The sequence below is a fragment of the Passer domesticus genome, chromosome 3 (assembly GCF_036417665.1).
Source record: "Passer domesticus isolate bPasDom1 chromosome 3, bPasDom1.hap1, whole genome shotgun sequence".
Classification (NCBI taxonomy): Eukaryota; Metazoa; Chordata; class Aves; order Passeriformes; family Passeridae; genus Passer; species Passer domesticus.
Genome location: NC_087476.1, coordinates 52,469,715 through 52,495,980, shown reverse-complemented (window position 1 = coordinate 52,495,980; position 26,266 = coordinate 52,469,715). Strand labels below are relative to the sequence as shown.

The following is a 26,266-nucleotide window of genomic DNA, read 5'->3' as shown; positions in this document are numbered from 1 at the left end:
ACATCCATAAGATGATCGAAGCCTGGAGCACCTCTCTGATAAAGACAGGCTGAGGATGTTGTTCAGCCTGCAGAAAAGAAGGTTCCAGGGAAAGCCTAGGGCATCCTTACAGTTCCTAAAAAGGGCCGATAAGAGAGCTGGAGATTTCCTACAACTGTGTGGACAAAGGGTAATTGGACGTGAAACAGAAAGAAGATAGGTTTAGATTAGACGTTAGGAGGGAATTCTTTTCTGAGAGGATGGGGAGGCACTGGCACAGTTTGCCCAGAGAAGCTGTTGATGCTCCATCCCAGGAAGTGTTGAAGGCCAAGTTGGACCAGGTCCTGAGCAAACTGGTCTAGTGGGTGGTATCCTTGCTCACAGCAGAGGGGTTGGAACTGGATGATCTTTAATGTGCCTCTCAATCCAAACCAACCTAAGATAAGCTGTTAAAGAACAGTGAAAAAACATGGTCCAACCTCCACTTGGAATCATCTCTTTAGTCTTCACCTGGAGACAAGAAAAATCCATAAACTGTGAAAATTTATCCTACAGTTATTTATGTTGAAAAAAAACCCAAGATCAAAATTTCATTCTTCTACTATTCTGTTATGTCGTATTCAGGTTCCTCATCAGACATGAAACCTGGAATAGGCTCCTAAGCTCCCATTTGCCAAGCAGTATTTTATTTATTTCAAATAAAACAAGGCAAGTCACTGTATATTTGCACAACCTCTTCACTAACCTGTATTACTGAACCTCTAATGCAGATAAGCTCAACTGATACCATCAGCAACAATCAATCAAGCCTTGGTTTCTCCAACAACAGCTGCTGTTATGTTTTACTGTTGTACCTAGAGAAACACTTCATGATGCTTGATATTCTTCCAGCAGAAAGTGGTACTTAGCATAAAATAAGAAAAGCTCTCATAATCAAGCAAAGGAGGTAAGAGAAGTACACTCTTCCTTATCTTACTATTACATCCCAAAAGGCAACCACAAAACCTGACAGAGTTGGCATGGATGTGGGTGAATACTTAAAAATAGTGAGAACTTTTAACACAAATTTCTCAACTATTCTCTTCACCAACCTGATTGTCTACATTCCCCTGCCCATAGAAAAAAAGGACATGCATTTTATAGCTGTTCCTAAACTGTCCTGCTTTTCTTCAGAAAGGTACCTACAACAAGTTTCCATGCCTTTGCTAGTTTTGAGTTTTCTTGTGCATGTCTTAATAATCAGTATTTTCATCCTTGATTATCAGACATGAAGCCAAATTGTGTCCTCTTTACATGACAATTTTAATAAAGAAACAGCAGAGTTGCATAGGTATAAGCAAACACAAAAGAAAGCCTGAAAAGTATTTTCTAACTGGCAGATCATTGTCAGGAGTAATAGTAGACATTTCTTACATTCAAGGTATAATGCATGATGTTAAAATACCATCACTTGTCTTCCCCTACAATCAAGGTAACCTGAATAAACTTTCTTATATGATCAAGTTGTTACAAAAGAGCTAAGTTTTGATTTATAAATAATTATTTTGCTCTGCCTTTTTGAAAAGTAACCGATCTCATTGTACCAGTACCAATACACAACACGGCCAGTTTTGACGAAAAGCTGTGCTAATAAAAGGTACCATGAAGTGACAGAAATTGGTAACTTTTACATGGCTTCAGTAATGGATGTGCATGCTGACCCATTTTCAGGAATCAGTCTAGGAAAGGCTAATGCAGAACAAACTTTCAAGCTTCTCCCCACATACCATCACTTGGAAAAACCCTAGATACCATGCTATAACTCTGGTGTCATATTTCTTCAACAAGTTATTTCTCACAGTGCATTTTAAGTTGAAACCACATTTCGATTCACGTTCAGTGCAATGATGGATACCACCACCACAGGGAGCAAACATGCAAGATAAACAAGTGCAAACAGTACAGCCTTCTCCAGGGAGCTGAGGCAAAAGCTTTAACAGTGATTCTGATCCATACTTGGAGAAGCAGAACTGAAGTCAAGTGTCACTCCAGCTGGGAGCAAATTACCCATCATCAAAGACTTACACTGTTACCTACGATACCTCTGCAGAAACCTATAGCACAGAAGAAAAAAATCTTATGAAAGTTGAAAGTACAATTCTGTCCCATAACTGATCCAGTCCTGTGGAGTGCTGCGCTCACCTGGTGCACAGTAATTTTTAAACAGCTTAAAAAACAGCCAAGCTGTGAGAGTTATTTCTCCTGATGATCAAACCCTGGCTGTAATTCTGGGGTTGTTACTGTGTCAGGTCAGTCTACCCAAGAATCTGATGGAATAGGGTCCCCACTGAAGCTGGAACTTCAGATTGATTAAAGGACAGTTTGTGTATTCGTTGCTGCAGACCTTGTTTGTCAAAAGCAGCAAGAATCTTTATATCATAAACCCATTAGAAACAACAAGGGGCGAAGCAGACAATACAGGTGTTGTATACTAGGAAAATCAAACTGTAACTGTGTTTAGAACAATATATTACACTTACCACTTTCTCCTAAAGCAGAGAAAACATTAAGCAAGTTCATTTAAATTCCTAAAGGCAATACTATCAGCTGACAAGGCTATTAACATACTAATTTTTGCATCAGGTTTACAACAGGAGGAGAAACTACAACTTCCTATTTTTTACAAATTCTCTTTATAAAGACAAAACAAACCAAATCCACTACTAGTTATCTCATCTGCTATTTATATACACGTAAATCTAAATTTAACAGAAAAGTATATCATAACATGACCTTCACTACAAACCTTTCACTATTTCAAAACATTGGTATGTATTTGACAAAGATGTTGCAAGGCAGAGTTGTGCTCTGACAGCTTTGTGATGAGGCAAAAATGAACAAAGGTAGAGTAAGTCAAGTGCCCTGAGAGACTTAGGGCTAAAATGTCAGTGTTAACAGTGAGGAGGAGATTTGATTTGTGCAAAAGTACCACTGTGATCAGATAAGGCCGTGGAAATACTTGCATACAGGGGAAAAAAACCCAAACCAAAACAAAAAAAACTAACACAAACACCACAAGATAAAAAGAAGTTTCCTTTCACTGCCTTAAGTTTTTAATCACTTTGAGAATAACAGCAGTCCCAGACAGTGGATGAATATGGAAAGGTTGTTAACACTGAATTCAGATCCCTGCAATCATCCTTTTTGGCTGGTTAGAGAGAATGACCTTATCTCAGACTCCACCATGACTAATAGATAAAAATTCATGGGAGAAGTCAATGTAACTTTCCTTTCTTCCTCTTGTCTTTAGAGAGCAATTGCAAAGCCGCAAGGAGAGAAGTTTCAGTTAGCTAACACAGACTCGAGTGTTTTTAAATTAAGTTTTCTAATTGATGAAGCAGCTGAATTAATTCCCCCTGTGACACATGATCACTAGTTCACAACCCAAGAGAAAAGTGGGAAGCACACAGACAAGGAGAGACTTTTGCAGAGGTGGCAGGCCACCAGTTGTCTTACCTGTCACGTCAATCTACACCTTCAGATCAAGTACCAAGCACATCTCATGTTAACTGTGTTTACTTTTAGGAAGCTACAAGCCCAAAACATGCTCAGCAGCTTTTCTCAGTAAAAAATAAAAGGTTAATGGCAACTACAGCACTTAAAGAGTGCACTTGATCACTGCCTCCATGCAGTCTAAGCAGCAGTGTTTTCTGCACAGCTGCCAGAATTCCTGCTCTTCAGAAAGCAGCATGTATTTTGTTATAGCTAGCTGACTATTAGCTTTGTGAGTACTAAAGTATATTTTCCCATTTTGCACAAGTACTTAAAATGCTCAGCAACATGCATGAAAATCCTTCACTGAGCTTCAGGTTTCTCCTCAGCATTTGCCCTAACACCCACCCCACAGCCCTTCAGATGGTCTTCATGCTTTCTACTTCTGAAGGCACAATTACTGCTCTCCTCGCAACTGTCTCCCTGAAGAACACAAGAGTCTTATCTGTAAAGCTAGAGCAAGAGGAATTGTTATGAAGTAAGTAGGTTTTTCAAGATGAAGAAATACATGACTTGTAATGAAACAACTAAAGTTAATAGGTAACCTCAGCAACTTTGGGCCAAGAAGCAGAGAGGAACTCTACCAACAACTGTCACATATGCTACAAAACACTGTGCAGCAGCTGACCATAAGACCATAAGAATAAAACAATGATTATTAAAATATATACTATGAACAGGACATCTCATTAACTTGAAATACACTGCAAGATGTTTTTACTAAATATGCTTCATTTTTCCATTCCAACAGTAAGTATGTTACCTCTGGAGACTCCAAGTTGAAAATGGTTATGGTAGGAGAAACTGCTTACAGTCAAAAGGAAACCACTACTTTTTATTTCTGTAGGTACTGCCTACCTCTTTACAAACAAAAGTAATTCAAACTTGTCTCAACATCACTGCCTGCAATAAACCAAACCCCAAAAACAGAATAATCAAGGATTATTGAGTACAAAGGTTTGAAAAATGATGAACAGGTCATTAGATATCTGGATACTCCACTTCTGTCAGTGTTAAACTTTTGTGGGGCTGTAGAAAGTGGTTTGTCATATTGACTTTTTATAGAAGCATTTTTACAGTACCAGAAGGTATCAATTTTCAAATGACCACCAGAAAGGACTGGGGACCAGGATATGAGCAGGTGAAGTGAGGTGAAGAAGGTATCAAGTCAACTATATGCATCTCCACTTCTGAAGCATGGACTCTAGTAGTAATTGAATTCAATACCAGTTGAGGAAATTCTAGTTTCATTAATTATTTCCAAAGAATTTATACAGTACTCAGTGGGAGAAAAGCCACTAAGTAGGAACTGAAGCAGCACAGGAGCAGAACTTACAAACCACAGTAAAAGAATACAAGAGGCTTTGTACACACGGACATACATCTTCAACTCCAGATTTTGCAAGAAAGAAAGGATCAAACAAGATTTTGTGACAAAGAGACAAGCAGATGAACAGAACGATTGTTAGCAAGAAGGAGAAAACTTTTCAAAACTATCTGATTCACACTTCATTGACATTTTCATTGAAATGGAAACACCCTACATGATGTCAAACACTGACCTGTCTAGCCAAAATACTAGTTTTGTTTCAGATTTAAAATGGGATAAGGACTATAGTTTTTTTAGAAAAATAACCCAATAGTTCTTCTAGATCTGCCCACTGTGATTATTCCCTATGGTTAAGCAATCATTGACCACCATTTACCAACAAAACAAGCTCCTCTAGAGGTGTAGCTGCAGTGATTCACCTCAGAAAGGGGAAAGAAGCTGCAGCTTTGATAGCTTGTTTGGGGAGAGGAAGAAGAGAAGAACAGAAAATTCAGGAAAAAGAAAGAAGAGGGACCCATATCAACTTTTCCTAGAAAATCCTGCCTTTCCCATAACTTGCATATTTTCTCTCCTGCAGTTTTCCCCTGTAAAATAACATCCTCTTGCCTGACATTCACGGGGAAAAAAGTCTAGTCTTCAAAATTTTCTGAATCCACCTACTTTTCCTGACTTTAATAATACACATACAGGTTGGCTCATCTCTGAACTGTTCCAGTTGCTCCACATTTTCATCCAGTGATGACTCTGCACTTGTAAAATCTCTTTTTAGCCAGCACCAAACAGCAGAAGCTGCCACTAAAAGCTGTTGCTATGCAGGAAACTGCTGCCCCAAAGCACATTGACTTTCTGTGCAAAATAAAGGCAGGAATATTTGTATTTGTGACTGAAGTAATATTCAGCTGTATTCTTATGCTGAAGAATAATAGGGTATTATTCTGAAGTTATAATAGGGTAACCTAATTATAAAGCCATTTTAAATAATGAGGTCTTTGGAGTCTTCTTTCAACCTGTACTGAAATACCTGTCTAGTAAAATATATGAATGTACCTATGGTAAGAATCATAGAAGACCGAAGAAAACACTCACATATAGTTCAAGGGGAATAGAAAAGTACCTGAGCCTTTCAACTGATCAATGATTCCCCCAAATGACCACTTACACATCATGTTTTCATTTGCAGAATAATTATGCAAATTTTGCAAAATAAACAACTTAAGACATATGAGAAAGTCTGACAAAACTATGTAACTCAAGAAAGCAATAAACATTATTAAAATTAGGAAAAAAAATGAAACCCCATACCAGTGCTAATTTCCATACACTTGCAACATTTTGTGTCTCTAAAGTACAAACTGTTATGCTTAAAAGTGCAAATTACAGGTCCATTTGATTTCTCATTTGCAAAACTGTAATCAGTAAGAAAGAACAGGCTAGCAAGTCCACACAAAGAAAGATAAAACAAATAATGAAAGCATTTTTTAAAGTGCCCCTTCAGCAATTTCTGCATACCAAACCTCTAAAGAAAATTAATTTCTCGTAATAGAATATAAATGTCTTGCAAGTAAGAATGTATTTTTTCATCCACCAGATTGACTGACCTCAAAGCACAGCTCCTAGTGATTTTGAATGCCAAAGGTGAGTCACTGCACTAAGTGGTCATCTGTGAGAAGCCCCCAGGAACCTATCTGGGATCATCCTGAAGGGCTCTAATAGTACCAGGAAGGGGAAAAACTGACAACACAGTTCTTCTACCTCCACTATTACATTATTCTCTCTCATCTTATTGCTCCTAGACTCACGAAAGTTGTAATAATCCTTTACTCCTCAAAAACATTTCTATGGGAGACTATCAGCTTCTATACACTTTTGTCAGCAAGGTCGAAATCAATCCATCACATATAGAGGAAAAAAAACATAACCCTTGATGAAAGGGAATAGCTACTAGGAGTAGCAGGCAGTTACCTCATGCTGATCAGCTGCTAGGAAGACATGTGCCAGGAGGGACCACATCCCAGGCAGAGCAAACGAAGGGAGCAAGCAGAGCCCTGCAGCCTCAGCTGCAGCCTGCAAGCACCCAGCCTCTCTCTCCTGTGCCCTGCTGCCTCTGTTCCCTGCATCTCTTCTGGTCTCTGCACCAGGATTCCCACACACCACACCGGCGTCCCTCCTCACCAAGCCAGACAGTCAAGCCTTCATGCCCTGCATCAGAAGCCTTACTGGATGTCCATTGGAATGAATGCAGGGTGTCCTCAGGGACCATGCTGTAGCACAGCCTCCAGAAACAAGGAGCCCTGTCCCATGCATTTAATCCACCACAGCATACTACAGGGGACTAAAATTGCCAGCATGGACAAAAAGTGCATCTAGTTTAAGTCCCAGAGGACTGAGACACCTCAATGCTGAAAGAATGAGTTAAGCCAGCTAATGAAAAAATCTGCAGCTAATACATGGTGAAAAACTGCAGTTAAATATTTCATTCCTGTGTACAGCATTTGTAAATACGAAGACAGACATCCTGCAATACTGAGTTCCTCATTCAGTCACTGAAACACTAAAGATTTTTAGTGAAAATAACCTAAATGTGATTTGTTGGGGTGGGGATTGAGTGGGGTTTTTCCTTTTTTTGGGGTTTTGCTTTTTTTTTTTTATTTGGTTGGTTTTTGTTTGTTTGTTCTGTTGGTTTGCTTTTTCAACCACAGGAGCAACCAAGGAACTGGGTTTCTCCAAATTCATGCTCAAAATTCTTCAAACTAACTGTTCTTCAGATTTCCCACATAGATTCAAGTAGGATGGAACCTTTCCATCTAGAAGAAACCAAGAAAATCTAGAAGTCTCTGTTAGGACTCTTCAATTCTAACAGCAGACAATAAATTGCACCTGTGATGCAAAAATGATAATTTTAGTAAATTAAAAATACACTTCCTGAATTCTCAAGGGACTTCACCTGATTTTCCTCCTTAGCTATGACAGCAGACAAATATCTTAGGATGGAAGGTCTTGGATTCACATCCTACATGAGACTAGACAAACTGCATATATGCAGAATACCACACAACACAAGTACTTTTAAGAGACCCTAGGAAAGGCCCATTAAACTGCAAATTTGTGTGCAATACAGCAAAAAACCCTGCCAACATGCAGAAACTGCTTGAGATATAATGAGAAAAGTGGAACAAAAACCAACAAAAAAAGTCCACAAGAGTAAACGAACTCTTATTTAGACCCCACTAAAGATGGGGGTACCACAATTCTGCCCATATTTCAGGAACTTCACATATACTGAGGTGTGCAAATTCTGAGAGCAGAGAGGACCTAACAGCAGGAGTTCAAACACAGAAATCCAAAGAGAAAGGAAGTTATGCAAAATGTATATATTTCCACTTTCATTAGATGAGCTGTAATTTAACTTTAGTATGAGTTTAATTATCATCATATTCATATTATTACTGTAATCAGTGTAATTCAATATACTGTTTACAGATTCAAGGAAATTTCAACAATCAGTACCAGTTCCGGAAATTTACAGTTTTTGTGAGGGTGGGAAAAAGAAGTTTGGAATTTTACAAATTTGCAGCTAGTTTCACATGAAACAATACCAAAAGCAACATGTTTTTCCCGAAGAGTTATGGCAAAACTGGTTTTTAAAGTAGTTTGAACTGGATCCACAATTAGGCATGATTCCAAGGACTTTTCACCGTGGTCACCGTAGGACAAGTATGACTGAACTGCTCTCCTAATTCTGTTTTTCCAGTTTTAAAACAACCCAGAAATCTAGGAGCAATTACTTGTTTGCTTGGGTTTGCACCATGTAGTATCAGCACAACTAATTTATTTGTTATACAAATCAAGACATAATATATGCAGATAATTTCTCTAAAGCCTACACCCCCCCAAAAAATTCTAAAATGTAAGTAGTGAAGGCAACAATATGCCAAAACAACACTAAATTTCTTGATGCCATATGATGTGTTCTGTAAGTTGGATAGTGAGAGCTTCCCTGTTATTAAAAAAAGCCCTTTTTTGTTTTTTTTCCTGGTCTCATTAGTGCAGCCCTACCTGCCCAGCTATATTAGTCACTTCCTGCACAAAGACATTTGGACACCTACATGGCATCAAAACACCTCTTAGTCCATCCAACACAGTATGATACAGGTTTAACTGAAACATTCAAGCTGCAATTGGAGTAAACCTGCCTCTTGTGACATCACACACAGGAAATCTACTGCTTCAGAAAGATTAGATCTTTTTCCCAATGCCCTCCTACTCCAACCAAATACTGTTCAAAGAGAAAGAGAGGAGGAAGAAAAAAGGAAGGAAAAACAGATAAATGAAGTCTTAATCTCTGTTATTCCATTCTCTTGCAAAATATAATAGAGCTTGACAGGTAAGGAAAGGGAGAACAAAATCTATCTCTTTTGCTATTTCAAGGAGATGGGAGGGTGTCTTCCAAAACCTTTGGTAAAAACCAGTGCAACTCTAAGATAATGCTACATGCTTTCATACTTCCAAATTTCACAATCGTTCCACTTTGCAACCACAACTATTCATATAATAGAAGCACAAAGCTATTGAGCTCTGTCTTCAAAACCAGCGTGCTGGAATCACAGTTGAGTAACAGAGTAACACAGGCTAGCCCAGAACTTCTGCAAGCCACAAGGAACAACACTTCCCATGACCATTCACTGCTTTGAACATAGTTCAGTCCCCTCTCCAGCAGTGTAGACAACAGGCAAGAAACAGAGAAGCCAGCTGTAAATTTTGTGTCATGAAGGTTCAACCTTGTCTGAAGTGTGTTAGCTGAACACAACAGCAGTGCAAAGCATGGACAGCTCTCAGGGAGATCCATTACCTACCTGCTCTAAAGCTTTCATTAGACAAAAGCATGTGACATATAATTACAAAGATCCTCCTGCAAGGAAGTCTATCTCCTGGGCAATTAAACATTGCCACGAAGAAAAACAAGACAAACACTTCAAGACAATAGAAATAAGAAAAGTTCACAACTGAGTAATTTTCACTTGAATAGCACTGATGAACTATCTATAACGTGACCAAGTTTGTCTTCAATTCTGTAAAGCTTTTTAGAGTGCTACTACAGGCACCGTATGCAAAAGGATCGCTCTGAAAAGGAAACTGCATTTTAAAAGCTCCTGACAGGGGAAACTTATCCAGGAAAGGGAAGAGGAAAGAGAGCAAAAGTTGGAAGCTGGTGAGAACAGAGGTCACTCTCCAGGATCTTTACAGCACTCACTAGATAAGCATATATCTTTTGAAGAAGCTCAACTTCCTGCCATAAATAAAGGTTTTATAACCCACTCAAAATATGCACCAGCCAGCCATTTACTTCTTTTCATCTATCTTATTACATGGGCAGTAGCAATGCATTTTTCAGGTGCTTCAATAGATCATTACACAAGATATATTATCTGATATATTCCAGAGAGTGTTCCCATCAGTTTTTCCACCATGGCTTACATATATGAAGAAATCCATTAAAACTATACAACTCTCCGAAATATTTTCAATGCTTCAATGCCTGTTGGTGTCAGCATATGTCAGTTTTCATGTTTGTGCAAGGTTTGAACAAATCCAGAAGTAGGCTTGCTGTGATCCAACTGATGCTCATACTGATTGCAAAACCAAAATTTGCATCTATCAATACTTCCATTAAATTTGTCTTTCCAGACAGATTTTACTGGTGAACTCGGAAACATGAAGTGATATAACCCTGCATGAGACCAGTTTAGTCTTGTATAAACCTAACTTAACAAGAACTGAATTAAAAAAAAATTCTTTCATGTTGCACAATCTTCAAAGGTGCAAACACACACAGAACATTAAAAACATAGCGCATGTTGCATGGCTACTGAGCCTCTAACTCTATGCAACATTTACTGATTTTCCCTTTAGATCTAGCTTTTACATAAAGCAGCTATAAAGAGCACAACAGCTTCAACAAGTTCATCTAGACAGTTTGCAGATGTATTTCATGATAGGTACAGAAACTCAATGCTTATTGCAGCTCAGCAGCAAAGCCCTCCCTATGTACACCAGGTCAGGCACACCATCAGCATGGACGCCACCATAATCCCCAGTAAACCACCTTGCAAGCAGCCTGAGCTTCCAAACGACTACCTGGCAGCCAAGATAAGGACTCTAAGAATGCCAAAATCTTTCCACCAAACTTGACAGATATTGGTATTAAAAAACAGAAGGGAAAAAAAAAAAGAGAAAAAGAGAAAACAACCACTTAGAATGAGATATCAGGAGATAAATCTAGAATGATAATGCTGCAGCCTGTCAACTGAAGCACACTGCTAACTAACAGAAAGACAAGGACATTCAACAACCAGCTACTTCCTTCCAGTAATTTACAGCAAATTTGCCCAGGTGGTAACAGTTTCACAAAAAAAAGTCTTTTTCAAAACAGACCCCACGCCCAAATCATATGATTCCAGAGATTGTTTTTCAATGTTACATAGCTTCTCCACCTTAACCATCTGTTCTGTTCATTGTTTTAGTTTCCACTGATTGCTTTTACATTAAAACAATCACTGGTCTTTGCTAAATGTTCTCTCTCACAAGTTTTTTTATACAACAGCCTGCATGTGTTCCCTTGGAGAGTTATTTCACAAAGGCATCCTCTACAGCCTAGGTCAACTCGGGTAACACCAATGCAGTCTCTCCTCTGCCAGCAGAGGGAAGGAATCGCTTCGAAATTGCTCTGATTCAGCCAGAACAGTCTAATCAGAAACTGCTGCAAGAACTCAGGTTTGAAATGCATTTGAGAGCTATTTCTCCTAAAACCAGTGTGAGATGCCTGACTTTACCTTCAATACAAACAAAACAATGCCAGATGCAGAGCACTGTTTGAAGTGTGCTGCAAGCAGGTACCAATTGGGCATTACAAAATATTTTACTGTTTTCAGTGGTCAAGAAAAAAATAATCCCAGACAATAAAACTCTTATAACGTTTCCTCCTTGGACTCCAGCTTCTCAACAAAGTGCACTGAGAAGCACAGACAGCCTTACCATTCAACTGGGATAAATTCAGCATACAGTGGCACTGCACAGAAAGCCTTCTTTTGAGAGTACTGAAGATGCTGGCTTTGCAAACTGCTGTGATACCACACCTTTCTTCCCAATTTCAGAGACTGGAAAGATGCTCTCAAATCCCTCTCTCCAAGAGAGGCTCATACTGATTTCTAGCAATTCATTGGAATTTTTGAAGTTTTGTGTTGTGCCAAAAATTCTTTACAAGTGCCTACCTGAATTACAACCTCTTCCATTTAGACAGAACAGTTATTTCTTCTCCCAGTTCTGCTTAGGCTCAAGTAAAGAGTTTTGCATCGGCACAACAGTTCCTTTCTCCTTGCAGCCCTCCTTGGTTTCATTTTTATTAAACCAAATTTATTGGGTTTACTTCACCTGGTTTGTGGGGGCTAGTGTGGGGGGAGGGATTATCAGGGTGGCCTCTGTAAGAAGCTGCCAGAAACTTCCTCCATGTCCACCAGAGCCAGTCCCTGGTGGCTCTAAAGACAGATGTGCCGCTTGCCAAGGCTGGGCCCATCAGAAATGGTGGTAATACCTCTGGGGTAACAGATTTAAACAAGAGAAAAAGAAGTTGTTGTGAAGATATAATTCTGGCCAGAGAAGAGCAGAGCGAGAACATGTGGGAGGAACAGTCCTGCAGACACCAAGGTCAGTGCAGAAGGAGGAGCAGGAGGTGCTCCAGGCACCAGAGCTGGGATTTCCCTGCAGCCCATGGCGCAGACCATGGTGGGACAGCTGTGCCCCTGCAGCCCACGGAGCTCCAATGATGCAGAATCCGCCTGCAGCCCACAGAGGAGATCCAGGCTGGCGCAGGTGGATGCCTGAGAGGAGGCTGTGACCTGGTGGGAGACCCATGGAGAGAGGGGCCATGCTGCAGTAGCTTGTCCTTGGGGAACTGCACCTGTGGAAGTGCGACCAATCCTGCAGCAGTTTGAGGAGGATTGTAGCCTGTGAGATGGACTCAGGTTGGAGAAGTTTGCAGAGAACTGTCTCCAGTGGGAGGGACCCCACAGTGCAGCAGGGGAGGGACTCCTCTCCCTGAGCAGTGGGAGAAACTCCTGTTGTGATGAACTGACCATAATCCCTACTTCCCATCTCCTAGCTCCCTGGGGCAGGAGGTGGAGCTGGGAAGGAGGGACGGGTGGGGAGATGGTGTTTTATGGGTTTATTTTACTTCTCATTATCCTGCTCTGTTTTGTTAGCAATAAATTTTATTAATATCTCTAATTTGACTCAGTTTTTCCCATGATGGAATTCGGTGAGTGATTTCTCTCTGTCCTTATCTCAACCCATGAACCCCAAATATTTTCTCTCTCCTGTCCAGCTGCAGAGGAGAGACAGAGAGAGGCTTTGGTGGGTGTCTGGCATCTGGCCAGCATCAACTGACTATACCCAAGACTTCAAACTAAGCCTCAGCAGATACAAGTGCCTCACTGCTCTCCTCTCTGTACTAGAGCCTCAAATTGCATTCAGGTTTTTAGTGGTTTCATCATTATCAGCCATTTGCATCACTCACCGAGATCTGCTGTTTCCTACTAACATTCCATCAGCTTGACAAGCTTGTACTTGAAAAATAAAAATAATCAAAGATTTCTTCCTTGCTCCTTTTCACCATAAGGATAGATAAAATTCTCCTACATGGAAAGTCGATACAGAACTAAAATGATAAGCTAGTATCATAAAACTTAGTCTGGTGCCAGTTCATTACTGATGCAATGAAATGGGACTCTTCTCCTGTTCTCCTTACCTTTCTCCAAACATCTCAAAGCTGTTCACAAAAAACATGCTTCTAGCCTGTGAAAGCTGTAGTCAGAGCCTAGTGCACATGCTAGAACTTTTCTAAAAATCTAGACTAATTTTAAAAAGAGGTTTAAATTTTTTATGAGTCAGAAGCAGTACACCTACAGAAACATAAAAAATCAATTAGAATATAAAAGAATGTGCTGGAATACTCATTATTTTGGTTGCCTTCTTCAACAGAAATGTTAGATTTTTTTACTTCTACCAAGAGACTGTATGGCCAAGCTCAAAAGAACCTTCACTATCAAAATCTAATTACACATACCAGTTCTTCCATGACAGTGCCATACCTTGTTCTGTTGTATGTTTTTAAATGTCATATTCAATGCCAGTGTGCATTTTGTGGTTTTGCAGAAAAAAACCCCAAACAAAACAAAACACCAAAAAACCTAACACCCCTATCCTCATCCACCAAAAAATCCCCAACAAAACACAACATAACCCACAAAATAAAACCCCAAATTCTTCTATAATTATAAGTTCTGCAGCTTTTCACTTGCTATTGAAACAGATTAGGAACAAGAGACTTCCTTTGAGAGCTCTGTGGTGCACAAAAAAATTTCTCTCAGGAAAATAACAACCATACTTGGCATTGCTTGGCTGCAGCAAACTAAAGCTGTTGAAACAAGCAAGATCAAGAGAGAGGTTCCTCATTTGCAACAATGTTCACATGAAAAACTTCATTTGTAAGACTATCTTCAGAATAATCTATGTTACAAAACACATGAGGATACTTTAGAATTCAGCTAGTTGAAAGCTCACATGTAATGATGCCACAGGCAGTGGAGACAGGACCAGTGTGTACCAGCCTGGGCTTGACTGGGCATCTCAGAGCTGTGAGCAGCTTGAGTAACTCCCTGGACCCTGCCTGCCCAAGAGCTGTAGGTGCAGATGCACCTTCAGGTGCTGGGTAAGCTGTAACTTCCGTCTGGATTGTGAAAGAGGAAATGATGCAGCAAAAGGAGCAAACTGCACTTTTGATTTCATCGAACTCAAATGAAAACCCCCATCTGCCACCTCGGTGAACATGTAATTTTCAAATGTTTTGGTTTGACAGGCTGCACAGTTGCCAAAATAAACTGCTTGGCTTAGCACTTCATTCAGTATCACCTCGTGGTGAAATAAACATTGTCCATAACTCAATTAGAAACTGGGTAAGAATAAAAGAAGCAAAAAATTGCTACGAAAGGTTACTTTTTAAACCAGATCTTTTTTTCTGATGATGGATCTAATGATGCACAAATAGTAGGGAACAAGTAGCAGACTGAGGCAAGCAGCACTGCTAGCTAAAATCACTGTATACCATCAGCTTTAGACAAGTTTCCTTTTCTTGACACAGAGAGAAAATAGAATGAGATCCAGAACTCATTTTAGATCCTTAATTTACCAGAAGTGATAGCCTGGCCTTGTCTAACTACCTGTCATGGCTTGGGTGAGGTTCTCATGAAGCATTACACTGGGATCATTCAGGTAGGATTTGATGAGTTGCTTTCACTGAAAGAATAACAAATCAAGCCTTGACATGATATACCTACTTTGCTGAGACAAAAGCACTCAATGATGTCCATCAGTAACAGCTGCAACTCACTGCAAGGAAGATTTATATCTTACTGACTGGGAAGATGCTAGTAATTTAAAATAAAGTAAGAACTCCAAATAATGTCCTGAAAGAATTGATATCTTCAGAAGTTTGAAAATTACTCTTTAAATGTTACTGAGAAATATAACAAAAGCAAGGCTGAATTTACTTTCCATCATACAAATGAGTGAAAGTTTCTGAGTCTGCTTGATTTCCACTTCCCTTATGTATGACAAATGGGGACTACCAGATATATACATATTTTGAAATATCCAGATTTTAATACTGTATTTCACTTTGGCCACTTTGAGGTCTAGGTGCACTTGTATATGTCAATATGCATAAATGTGTAGCAGAAACAACACTTAGACTGAACTCCAGTGTTTCACAACTGCTTTTCTAACTTCCATATAGATCTTCCATATAGATTTTGTTCATCACAAAACACCATACGAACATGTACATTTTGTAGCTGGTATGCAACACTAGGCATTGAAATACTGTGGGCTATCTTTGCTCTTTTGCAGATCCATCCATTCCAAAAAAGTCCAAAGCTGCACATTCTTTCCCATTTTTAACTGCATGCCATAAAGTTAACTAAACAGTATCTAAGCTATTGCACAACTGAACTGCCCATGCATGTAAAAAAGCACTGAGCAATTCATATGCTTGCTCCTGTGAGGCTTCCAAGTGGATGAGTTTTACCTGGCACTGCACAGCTGCACTGGAATGGAAAGGCATAAGATGTCCTGTCCCCAGTTAACACTCTCATAGTGAGCAACAGTAAAATGGCTGAAAGGTTAAGAAGCCCTTCTCCACATTTCTTTGATCCTCTACAGCAGCAATAGTACTGACTATAGTGAAGGACACTATATTCTTTTTGCTTCTGCAGGGAAGCGGCACCTCACAGGCACTCCGTAATCGTGCCACAAACGGGATGCTTTACCTACCTACTCCACCCTCCCTGCTGCCAGTGGGGTATAGAAGTCTTCCAGCAGCTCAGTAAAACACTAACCCATTATTTTCCTGCAAGTTCTGTACTTTAACCCGTGTTTAGAATCCTTACTATTTTTTTTCTTTTTTAAAGCTAGATTTATTTCCTGCCTGCCTCCATCCAACAGGAAACCAGAAAAAGTGCAAGTCCCATTTCACTTTCTGACCACCATTTTACTCAGCTGCAGCTTTAAATAGAGGCCAAGGATCCACCCTACATGGAGGCCACCAGCCTTCACAATTCCCTTTTGTTTTATGAAAGCTTACCCTGATCAAGTCCACCTTCTGGAGCAAACCAATTCCTACATGATCACCATGCCCTTCCCATCCCAGCAACCTTCTCCCTCTTCTTCCTTCCTTGTATTGTGTGAGCAACCCCACAGAGCCACGTCACAGCTGGAACAGTTGGGATAGGACTTCCCTTCCCTACAAGCTAAAGAGACAGAGTCACTCAGATCCCATCCCATACCCCCAGGCTGATACACCACCACTCCTACAAGGTCAGGAAGCCAAACTAAGTAAACCAGAGAGGTACCTGCCCTTGCTGCCATCCACATCATGTTAGTAGTAGAAAACACTCAATGGCATCAGAACGACTAAGCTTGAGAAAATAAAACTTTGCCCCTTATATTTTCCAGTAAAAAATTTTATATTGTTTGTGCTGTACTTAATAAAAACATCACTGGGGAAATGAGTGCTCTGTGGTCTACACGGCAAGCTCGTAAGGAAATGGAAGTGTGATAGACTTGGAAATTTCTTTACCTTTTCATGGACTTCTAATCTAGAAGCTGCACAGCCTTTCTCACAATTAAATAAGTAAATGAGAGCAACAGCATATCCCAACAAGGCTGTCAATGCAAATATACATCAATCTCAAATTGAAGCAGAGAAGTAGCATCTAAGGTAAATGTGGACTTGAACATGGAATCTAAGCCATTTCAGCTTTAATTCCAAATTTGGCCTACACTACTGTTAAACTTCTGACCTTCTGCACTGAAATCCATAAAATTTTCTTCTGAGTAAAGTCTTGAATTTTTCATGCTAATTTTAACTTCCAAGTAAAATTAATTTCTTTGCCTTACCAAAAATTTATCAAGTCCTTAAAAACAGACACAGAAATTAAATAATTTGCCTCTTCACCACTAGGCAAATTTGCCTCTTCACCACTAGGCAAATTTGTCACTTTTTCTAGTACAGAAAAAGTAGTATTTGGCTAATAAAATCCTACAGATAAGGACTTTTTTACTTTTAAAATATAATTCATCAAGAAAGTAATTTAAAAAAAGGAGCAAGAGAAACATAAACACAAGCAGATAAAGCATACAGAAAGACAGATAAACCTGGGTGGGTAAGTAATGTACTTCTTCAGGGGGAAGCCTCCAGTTTGAATTCTTCTAAAGAAATTACATCCCTTACACCTCTTAATCATTTTGACAATGTACTGACATCCTGGCCATTTAAAATACATACTTTCCTCAAGCCTGGCTGGTTTAGACAGCAGGAAGCAAGATATTTGTACAAGAAGAAAAGAGGAATGAAGGGCCAAGAGGCCCCAGAGCAGTTGCAAGAACAGTTGCTTTGGGTGGAGAAGCAGTCATGGGGCAGAGGTGAGCTGAAGGCCTTCCCAACCCTCATTTAACTCCTTCATTTCTTTTTGTTTGGGCAACTAAACATCAACAGTTCAGTTTTCAACTCATTTAATTTTGTATTCCCTGGACTGATTCCATACCTGTGCCTGGTAAATCCTGTGAACAGCTGGTGGGAGGAGTGGGAGGGAGGGCATGCAGCAGATGATCTCCTGATGGCCCAGCCTGTCTGCAGTACCCAAAGCCAACACCATCCACAGACCCATAAGGTGCAACACACTGGCTGTGAGAGACAGCTTACAAGGAGGGCTTCTGCTTCATAGAAATAACACATTTTCATAATTAGGTCTCAACCCCAACTAAAACAAAACTAGTTCTCTATCTCCCACTGCAATTTCCCATTCATAGGAAAACTTTATGCCTCAATCAACTTTACTATCAACATCAGGCAACTCATGGTATCACCGTAGCACCCACCATTTACCCTTACCACTGGCTACCAGCATCAACAATTTCATGATGCCATTTATCCTCCTCTCAGGAACTCAGGCTTTTTGCCACCAGCAAAAGCCTTCCTGCAACTGTTCAAATGTGACACCATCTTTTCTATTCTCAGTATCTTTGATCCCAGAGTTTTACTGAAAATGTTCTTAGCTGTAAGAACAGCCACTCTCTTCCGCTTCACTTCATAACAGCATGGCTAAGAAATGACAGCCACAATTCCAGCTCTACACCTGCCAAAGACTTATCCAAACAAGAGGAAGTCATAGCTAGCCATGTAGAGGAAGCTTGAAGCTACTCCTGCACAGGGAACAAACAGACGACATGCAGTGCTCATATGCTGACAGAGTACCTAGGCCTACACACAGTGGGATAACTAGGCAGTATTATCAGGCAAGAACATTGCTCAAAACTATTTTTCTTTAAAATTAATTTCAAAGCATTTTCATCAATGCTGGCTTTTGTAAACTGTTCCAGACTTAAGTTTTGGCACAAACTGGATTTACCAAGAAGCATTCAAGATGGACTTAAAGTCTGCCATGTATCTTGTCAACTTGAAAGACTAACTCTCACAATCTTAGAGTTACTTGGGTATCATCCTGCACTGTGACATCTGCCTATGCAGCAGAATTTTGATGCTGGTACTGCATACAAAACATCAGGAGAACACAACAGACTCGCAGAAGCTGCTTGCTAAAAATGACAGAGAAGTAGTTCAGGTGCTCCTGCAGCTTATAGGCTGCTTGCATCTGATGGACCAGGTCTATCTGCCTTCTTCTCCTCAGGAACACAGCCAGCTTACAGTGGCTGAGGCTGCTGATTTAGTTTAGAAAGCTTGTAAACCAGCAGGTTCTTTTCTCCTCTTGCACCTCTCTTCCTCCTTTGGAAACTTCTGCATTTGGGCAATGTCAGCTGGAGGGGTGGTCGCTCACCCTGCTATCACCTCCTGGCAGGCAGTGTGCAGCTGTCCCAGCAACTTGGTAGCTGGTGTTAGAGCAAGGTTTTAGATTAATTACCCTTGCAAACACAGAGCTGCTTCTGCACTGAATGACAGTGGCCTTTCTGAGCTCTGGTTTGACTCAGGGCACAAGCAGCTCATTAACCATCAGATGATTCAGCACTTGGTGCCTACATTTCTGCTGGCTGGTTTTCATCAGCAGACTACAGCTTTGAAGATGTATCATTTATATGATACCATCAGACACCTGACGAGACACAGGTGTCAAGGCCCTCCAGCTCCAAGCCAGTACTAGTTTTCTGTGATGCAGGTTGCTCTTCAATTTTCCTCTTCACTATGCAGCTTTATAATCACATTCCCCACAAAAATCCTGACTGTAACAGTAAGCAGCTTTTTTTCTCCAGCTCTTTCAGAAAGAAATCATGCACAGAAATGAGAGAGATCAAAAAAAAAGATCTCAGGTCACAGAGAGAGAAAGACTGAGGTCCTGAGCAGAGGGAGGATGATCTCCACATTTCAGGCTCAGAAGAAAGAAGAATTCTTGTCCCACCAAAGCTAACCATGCACAAAATACTGTCAGATACAGTCCTTCCCCACCCCAACCATCCCTTCTGATTTACTCATGGCTACTAATGTCATTAGAGTTCCTATAATTAAAGCACCATAAAATCTGATGAAGAATACAGTATATTGTTTAAATTAACTCACCCAAAGTCTTTTACTATAAGAATGACTACTCCAACAGAGTTACAAGATTTACAAAATAAAGCATCACCAATGAGCACAGCATCAAAACTGGATTATCAAGTTTCCCTATTTGCATGTAGAAAAAGCAGGCACTGAGGCTTCTATAAAACTTTTGCGGCCATTTTATAGGAAAAGTGAAATGCTCCCTCTTACATAAAAATACAAGCAGCCCAGAGTGATTAGGTAGTGAATCACTTCTTAAGGAAACCTCAGTATGCAGTGTTTCTGAAATAATCTGGGTTTGGTGCCATGTTTAATGAAGAGAAAGATGGGAAGTGAAGGAGATACAGATTTAATATTACACCTGTGAGATTAAGTGTCCTGGTTCTTGCTTCCCTGTCAGAAATTTGTAACCTGGATGACAGAGTGCAGAAACCCACAGCTTCCAGCTGAATGGGAAATGGTTCTTCCATATTTTTGATCCCAACCCCACTCAACACATACCTGAGAGTCCATGGAGGGAGAACACTGGCCTTTCAGACAATCACACTCTTCAACCTCACCCATTAAGCATAATAAACAACAGCTCTGGGCTGCATCAATTCCTGGAGACAGGGCTTGCTGGGACCTGAGGCTCTGTGGGATCCACAAAAGATCCTGAGCTCCACACAACCTCTTCCACGACAACCCATTACCCATACCCATCAATTACCATATAATCAATTTCTTTGAGTCCAACGTATGGTCACAGAATTTTTTTTGTGAATGGTAGATCAACTGGTCATATTCAGACCCTGGAGAGCCCCAGGTGCTCCGTGACTATCAGGATGTGAGACAGAATAGCTAAATTGAGGCAGAAGCAAGATTACGTGATTTCCTAAAGTCAGGCTCCAGATCAGCCTGGGCATTCCAGGCTCACCTGCTAAGCTTCTGCTCCAGCCACTAAATCTTTGAAAGGGATTATGCAGCAAGGTGCCAGTGATAAGACTGGATTTGACCTCTAAGGACCTTCAGATGTGTCCCTCATTTTCCAGACTGATGAGCAACAACTCTGCAGTTGGAGTATTTTCATCTGGCATTCCTTTTAAGAATGCCTAAAACTTTGGTTATTTTCCTATCTATAAAGGGCTTGAAGGCAGAAGTTCTGATGCTCTTATATATTTGCATAGAAGAATGCAGGGTGCATTAACAGAGTTTTTACTTTGCTACTCCATTAAATATTTTAGGAATCACAATGAAGCTATCATGAAGAATACAGCTTTCTTCAGTGAGAGAACACACACAGACATCAAAGGCTACACAAATTATTTTAAGTACTATACTTCTGCCAACATATTCCACATTTTCAGCATGAGAGACCACTCCTCCAGAGATGCAGAGTCAGCCAGGGCAGAGATTATTATTTCTCTGACAAGAAAACCAGACCTAAACTATTCAAAATGCTGCTTGGCTTTTTTTTCTTCCAACTGTTTTTTGTTTGTTTTCAATTTTAGGTACATTCTTAAATCAGGCTGATCATATCCAAAAGCAGGGTCTTTCAAAATTTTGAAACAAAAATAGCTTTTCAGCATTTGTACCTTTTGAGCTTCTCACAAATTTTCTTTTTAATTTCCTACAAAAAATGCAAAGTCTCAAAGATGAAAGGTAACTTGATTTCCAACCTATACTGGCTTTTCACTCATCCTTCTCAGAAATTCTTCTAATATAACTGACACAGAGATGCCTTTCTCTCTCCCCGGGATGACTCACAGGGTCCTTCCACAGCACAAAAGAAAGAGAGATCACTTCTTGTTCTTCATGAAGAAATATCGCTTTCTTGTCCTTTTCAAAAAGGAAGATAAGGGAAGAACATATTGGACTGTTATTTGTTGCGTTTTGTTTCACTTTTCCCTAACAAATCTATCAAGCAGCTAGAATTCTGCCTGGTCATAAAAGCATCTGTAACAACATGTCCACAAAAGTGCTCTGTGAATCTCACTCCTCAAGACCAGTATCCCTACCCCACCTTTAAAGTACAGCAATTAAGTACCCATATGTTCCATATGGGTACCTTTCACCAGCTGCTGGGAGCAGCTTTGCAGGTGCTTAGCAATAGTAGTGGCTTCCTTGAAGGGCATCCCTGCATACACATCCAACACCTGGCCGATGCTAAACTCACTTCATAGCACATATACCTGCTTCCTAGGCCAGCCAGCTATTTCAGCCACCAAGCTGCTGCTTTCTTCTCTAAGAGTTCAGCCTAAACCAGGCAGAAGAGTTCTTCAGTATGGCTTTAGATACCAGATCATGTAAGTTCCATTATATCACTGTAAACTGCAGGCACCTACAGAACATGGGGAAGATCACCCTGACATCACAACACTTGTCAATTTCCAGCTTAAATGAAAGTCAATACTCTGACATATGACCTCAGGGGCAGATATCAAAGCAGCACAAATGTGCACTGATAATATAATCTAAGAACTTAGTGAGAATTTGCAGTCCACCATTTATCTACAAATCAAATCATTCTGTGCATGAAGTCTCAAGAAGGCTTATTAAGTGTTCCTGAGTTTCAGTGTTACAGGAAAACACACAAACCACTAACTGTGACCATCCGTTCCATCAGTTCCCAAGTAAAGCCCTTCGCTATTATCTAAACACATCCAAACAAGATCATAAAAATGCTGAGTTTACTATTAGCCAAAACAAATGCTACCAGCACCAGCAAATGCTGCATAGGCTACCAGGGCCCAGAGAGGAGCAACTTGCACTTCACGTGCAATTTCCAAGCAGTGAAATGTACTCTGGTCAGAAGAGGCCTGTCAGCTATTTATGGATTGCAGGGGTAGCTGTAATCATCCATTCCTTCCCTACACGTACAGCCCAGCAGGAGCACAAACTGCCCCAGCACAGCACCAAGCCCCAACTAGGTGAAAAAACTCATTCCACCGACAAACTAGCACATTTCCACCAGGCACATCTTGAAAGCTTCTGCTGAATAAAAGCAGAAAGGTGGTAAGCAAAGGGTTTAGTTTATTTTGTTTTTCCCACATACACCATACTCCTCCCATTGTTTTTTGTGTTTAGGGTACGACTACACTAACAACAGAAACATACAAATAGTCAGTGGTGCTAAACTAACTACAGAAAACATTAGCACAGACAGAGTTTAGTTATCAAGCTGCTGATTTCGGTTTGAAACAGCAGTTCTGACTGACAAAACAGTGATGAACACGTAAGCACCCTATATGCCAACTATCTGCCAGGATGAGCAGTTGCCAGCCCAGGATGGAAGAGTTGTGTTCTCAATTTTTTTTCCTCCAAAGAAGTTATTGTTTACTGTTGTTAACTGCCATTGTTATCCAACACACACACTATTTTAAGCTAGCATAACTGGCGCAACACCAAAGGCGATGTGTCTGCCCTACGAGGAGCAGGCAGCGGCTGCACAAGGGCCCGAACATAAAGCGGGAGCGGGCAAAGTCACGGCTCCGGGAGCCGCTTCGGAGGCGGCTGCCAATGCTCCCAAACTCGGCTCCTTATCACTCCTTGGCCGTCTCTTAAGAGAAAACTGGTGCCGCCGGTCAGGTAACAGCAAGAGTTTGAGATTTCAAAGCGAAAATTCTTATAAAGACGGCAAGAGCCTAAAAACGCGCTAGCGACCAGCCCGACCAGCCGCGTACGAACGCGCAGAGCAGCGCTTCGGGAACGGGAGGTCGCTGAATCCGCAGCTCGCACGCAGGTGGCGGCCGAACACGCTCCGCGCGGGACGGGAAAGGCTCCCTCTCCCCGGGCACCCCACGGCCCAGCCCGGCTGGCCGGGCCCAGCGCAGCGCTCAGCCGCTGCGGCCGCAGCCCCGCACAGCACCCGGCTGCGCCCGCTGGGAAGTACCTGGGAGCTGAGGTACCGCCGGAGGCACTCCTCGCACACCGCCTTCTTGCAGCAGGACAGGGGCTTGATGGGCTTCTCCTCCAGGCACACGCGGCAGCTCAGCACCAGCAGCGGCCCGAACTCGCCCGCGATCAGCCCGGAGAAGGGCTCGGGCAGCAGGTACAAGTCCACCACCTCGATGCTCCCGGCGGACGACAGCGGGTCCTCGCCCGACACCACCCCGCGCCGCGCGGGGGGCTGCCCCACGCCCGGGCCGCCGCGGGGGGAGCCGGGGGCCGCCACCGGCCGGTCATTCTCCACGCAGTAGACGGTGCAGTACACGTGCCGCCGGGGGGGGCGGCGGCGGCCGCTGCCTCCCTCCGGCCCCTCCTCCGCCGGGGCTGCCGGCTCCCCCGAGCCCGGCGGCTGCTCCGGCCCGGCCGCCGCCTCCGCCTCCTCTTCGGCTCCTCGCCGCTCCGGGCCGGCGGCGGCCGGCGGCGGCTCTCCGCCGCGCCCCGGCCCGGCCGCCCCGCCGCCCGGGACCGCCTCTCGCGGCGAAGGCGGCTCGTCCGGGCCGGGCTCCCGCGGGTCCCCGACCGGGCTCGGCGGCGCGGCGGCCGCCCGCGGGGTGCTCAGCGAGCTCTGCTGCTCCCCCATCGCCGCCCACCGCCGCTCCTTCCCATCCAGCCGCCTCCCGGCCCCGCTTCTGCTTCCGGGTCCCAAGCCCCGCTGCGCCGAACCCCGCGCTGCCCGCCCGCCCGCGGGCGCCGGCCGCCGCCGCCCGGCCTCCCCGCCGAGGGGCTGCGGGCGCGGGGGAGGGAGCGGCGGCAGCGGCGGGTGCCGCTCCGGTCAGCGCCGCCCGCGGGGTGCCGGCCCCAGCCCGACCCCCATGCCGGGGAGGACGCGGGCAGCCTCCCCTGGTGCCGCGGGGCAGCGCGCCCGGCCGCGCCCCGCAGCCGCCCCGGCCCGCCCCGCGCGTCACCGCCCCCCGCCCGCGGCGGCCGCCCCGCCGGGCGCGCCCGGCCCGGCCCGGCCCGCCCCCGCCCGCGCTGACGCAGCTCCTCGGCTGCGCCCCTCATTCAGCCGTAAACACTGCGTGGCTGTTCGCACGCCAGCGCCCGGCATCGGCACCGCGAGGCGTTGTCCTGAGGCCCGGGTTCCCTCCGCCGTGTGCCGGTACCTGCGGCCCGGCCGCAGAGTAATGTCCTCTTAGTAAATGGTGCGCGTCCGATTAAAAATCATCCCCGAAGGAAAAAAATAAAATGTGGCGAGCGTCATGAACTCCACTGTGAGAGCCGCGCACTAACATCAAGGCAATAGAGTGACATTCACAAAAGTAATTGAAACTGTTAGCAACAGGAGTATCCACACAGGTCCAAAAAGGTGTTTGCTTCTGCAGGTACTGAGGGGGATGAGGGGGATGTATGCACATTCTGCTCCAGAGTTTGCCAATATGCCAGTGCCTCTGCTTGAAGATGCTATCTCCGGGCCTTGACGTCATCATTAACATCATCACATAGCGAAGATGTCATGGAACTGATGCTGCAGCAACTGAGTACCTTAACATGGATTGTGCAGTTTCCATCCCGAACTTTGTGTTACTCAGAGGTTAATTAGATGCTCTGCTTGAGAGGACATGGTGTTTGGCTAACTAGAGTGAGAGGAGGAGGTCTGCAGGTCCGGAGATGACAGTCAGGGACATCACAGTCTGCTTGTCGTCCCCTCAAGCCCAGTGAGCTCATAATCTCAGGCTCATGCAGGGAGCAGCTCCGTGCATTTGCCTGGCTCGTGTTTGAGCTCAGCAGCGCAGCTGCTCAGCCGCAGCATCCCGGAGTGCAGGGCATGGAGGGCACTGTATACAGCCAGTCCAGCTTTTGGTTCCTGTGTGGCACTGAAGTACATGTGCACTCTGGGAAGGAGCTGAGCCTCCCAGAAAGTCACACAGGGTGGCTGATGAAGGCTGGCAATGGAGGCACCACGGGCTCTGTGTAGCAACTGGCAACAGCTGCTGGCTTGGGGGGGCTCTTTGCCTTGAAAATGCTGTATTTCTTGCAGACCCAATTAGATGTGAAAGTCAGTGGGTATGAATTTGTGTAATGTCAGACTATCATTACCCTTCCAGGAAAACAAAGTAGAGGAATTATTTATTTTAAACAATATGTATAACTTTTCTTAGTTGAGCCTTTAGGTGTTATGATCCCAAAGTTTACTTTGAAAATACAGAGTGTAGAACTTCTAGTGATTGAATAAACATTAGAATTTCTTACAGGCCTACTACTTAAGCACTTGGAACTTCAAGTAAAAGCTAGAAAGATAGCATCATTGCAAGAACCAGAATGTTGCTCCACTGTTAATTCGGAAATGTGTGTGCTAAAGCACAGCATGGGAAAAGAGTCCTTCAGGAATTCAGGATGGC

At 42.8% G+C, this 26,266-nt stretch overlaps 1 protein-coding gene across 1 annotated transcript in view; it reads right to left on the bottom strand.

Moving 5' to 3' along the window:
* Positions 1–24,788, bottom strand: part of RNF217 (ring finger protein 217) — a 63,884-nt gene extending 39,096 nt beyond the window's left edge. The window contains exon 1 of the mRNA XM_064413064.1: positions 23,872–24,788. Coding sequence (XP_064269134.1) covers positions 23,872–24,507 — 636 coding nt within the window. The 5' untranslated portion in view covers positions 24,508–24,788. The remainder of the gene's footprint in view (positions 1–23,871) is intronic.
* Positions 24,789–26,266: the final 1,478 nt, after the last annotated feature.